This window comes from Rutidosis leptorrhynchoides, chromosome 8 (assembly GCF_046630445.1).
Source record: "Rutidosis leptorrhynchoides isolate AG116_Rl617_1_P2 chromosome 8, CSIRO_AGI_Rlap_v1, whole genome shotgun sequence".
Classification (NCBI taxonomy): Eukaryota; Viridiplantae; Streptophyta; class Magnoliopsida; order Asterales; family Asteraceae; genus Rutidosis; species Rutidosis leptorrhynchoides.
Genome location: NC_092340.1, coordinates 286,884,658 through 286,886,939, shown reverse-complemented (window position 1 = coordinate 286,886,939; position 2,282 = coordinate 286,884,658). Strand labels below are relative to the sequence as shown.

Below are 2,282 nucleotides of genomic sequence, written 5' to 3'. Positions count from 1 at the left end.
CTCAAACATCTAACACAAAACATGTGAAAAATATCAATAATGTTATAAAGAACCAATTAGCATGTGTAATAAATATCATTCTTTACCGTAAAACGAACTTTCTCTAAATTTGGGGCATTTCTCAATAAACAAAGGGTAGAAGAAATTTGATCATGATCCGTTAAATACATTTCCAAAAATAGAAATTTAAGGTGGACTAGCAGAGCCGGAAGCTTTTGTGGCATACCACCTACACATAAGTCCTTTAACCAAATACCAAAAGCAGTATCAGCAACCGAAATAATCTTACATGAAATAAAGTCGTTAACTTACGTAATACCTCCATATAAGAATCCAAGATATCCAAAGTTCGAAGCAAAGGCACACACTTTATTAGATCCATACATGTAAACTTTTTTTCTCCTTCAGAGTCGTCTTGAATTATTTCCTACAGAAAAAAAAAAAACAGAAAAAAAAAACTTATCACGGATTATAATAATATAACATCACCTTGTGTGGTAGCTCATGTGGTAGTGGTCTGCCTCTCTTAGCGAGAGGTCAGGAATTCGACTCCCGTGGGGTTCAGCATTGCACACAAGGTTGCCCCTTAATCCTTGAATTGCACGCAAGGGTGCCTTCCGCACATCGCGTTGCGGGGGCATTGGGGGAGGGGGGTTTTACCGCCCACGCTCTTGGATGGGCCGGGTTTCCTCATATGCAGCAGTTGGGGGCGGGTTATGCAATTGCGGGAGATGAACGTGTGGATGGTTTAGTCCCCTGGGTGATCCTGAACTGCTATTCAAAAAAAATAATAATAATAAAACATCTCTAAATCAAAAGAACTTCATAGGTGACTATATGAACCTTACCAAAATGACATCCATAAGTAGCGGGCAGTCAGAGAGAAAACGTCGAAGTACTGCAGAAGAAACCTTAACACAAAGTAAACTCAAGCTCTTTAGGCTCTTAAACCCTTCAAACGTTAATGGAAGTTCCAACCTACAATTTATGAGCTCTAGCGATTCCAATCCTTGCAATGAAAAAAAAAGAACATGGTAGCTTGTAGGACCATATTGAAATATTAAAGATACACTTTTTCACAATCTTGTTCTTCCAAAGATAAAGTAGTATCTGATCAAACCCATAATCCATTCTAATTTCACCAACATATTCAAACTCCAGTATTGGGCCCGTGTGAAGAAACAAAACATTAAAGATAGCACTAACAATCGTATATTCCTTCTTATGTATTAAATCAGATTGTACTTCAATCATTTTATCATGGAACGCAAGTTTAGGCATAGATGTCCAGCAATACCTCCATTTCTTTGACAGAATACTCGTTCTCACTGCATCTCGAATTGGCATAAGTATTAGAAGACATTCGATTATGTTTTGAGGAAGACGGCTGATTCTATCCGAATGTAGACATTGAATTTTCATCTTTATATTACTTTCAAAAGGTATCGTACTCCACAAGGCTGCAATGTAGTATGTAAGATCGTAAAGCTTTATTCGCATAACACATTTAACCATTTATTTAACCGAAATAAAACATGTACATCAAGAAAACATGAACACTACCAATAATTCAAACATTTTAAATATAGGATTATTCATCTAAACACATTCAATCTTCATCCAAAATTTATCTGGTAACTTTTAAAAACTTATACTGCAAAAATCAGACTTCCCTTCATTACATACATATATGTATGTAGACTCTTATGAATTCTAAATCTTTTACGTGGGACCAGTTCTTAATGAACTGTAGGCCAAGTTGCCATATCAACAGAAAACCAACAAGCTAAACAATGCATCAGATGTTAGGAAACCCGATTAGGTGAGCCCAAACAAGACAAGATAACCCAAGTTATCTAACCCACTTCCAACAAACGAAAAATATAGTGATAATCGTAATACAAGCAAGAATGATAAAAACACGGGAATTTAACGTGGTTATATGCAATCGTTTGTGATTGCTTTAGTCCACGGCCAACCAAAGAGTGTTCTTATTGATTAAATTTCGTGGTGGTGAGTTTACAATGAGTTATAATCAGGAACATTTATAGGAGAACAAGAATACATAAGCATGCTTCAAGTAATCATCAACTAGCCATCTTGATCCTCTTTACACCCTTGTATTAGCATGATCACAGCTCTAAAACAAGGTGTAAAGTAGCCCACATGCACCTAAAGTGACAACTTGGACAACCAAATACGGATCCCATGTGCAAAAGTTGATCAACATGCTGACAGCTCACTGCCAGACAACGTGCGCGCCGTGCACACTTAAACGTGCG

At 37.0% G+C, this 2,282-nt stretch overlaps 1 protein-coding gene across 1 annotated transcript; it reads right to left on the bottom strand.

Moving 5' to 3' along the window:
- Positions 1 to 244: 244 nt before the first annotated feature.
- LOC139864288 (F-box/FBD/LRR-repeat protein At1g13570-like) lies at positions 245 to 1,515 on the bottom strand. Its single transcript, XM_071852866.1, has 3 exons — positions 1,071 to 1,515; positions 849 to 952; positions 245 to 427 (listed from the first exon to the last, which is right to left on the bottom strand). Exons 1-3 carry the CDS (start codon positions 1,513 to 1,515, stop codon positions 245 to 247), a joined length of 732 nt encoding a protein of 243 aa, XP_071708967.1.
- Positions 1,516 to 2,282: the final 767 nt, after the last annotated feature.

What these genes read in the sequence shown, in the direction of transcription:
- LOC139864288 (XM_071852866.1), bottom strand. Translation starts at nt 1,515, where the DNA reads ATGGTTAAATGTGTTATGCGAATAAAGCTTTACGATCTTACATACTAC. An exon ending in GAACAAGATTGTGAAAAAGT is followed by an intron (nt 953 to 1,070) that starts GTATCTTTAATA and finishes TAACGTTTGAAG; the next exon opens with GGTTTAAGAGCCTAAAGAGC. An exon ending in TACTTATGGATGTCATTTTG is followed by an intron (nt 428 to 848) that starts GTAAGGTTCATA and finishes TTTTTTCTGTAG; the next exon opens with GAAATAATTCAAGACGACTC.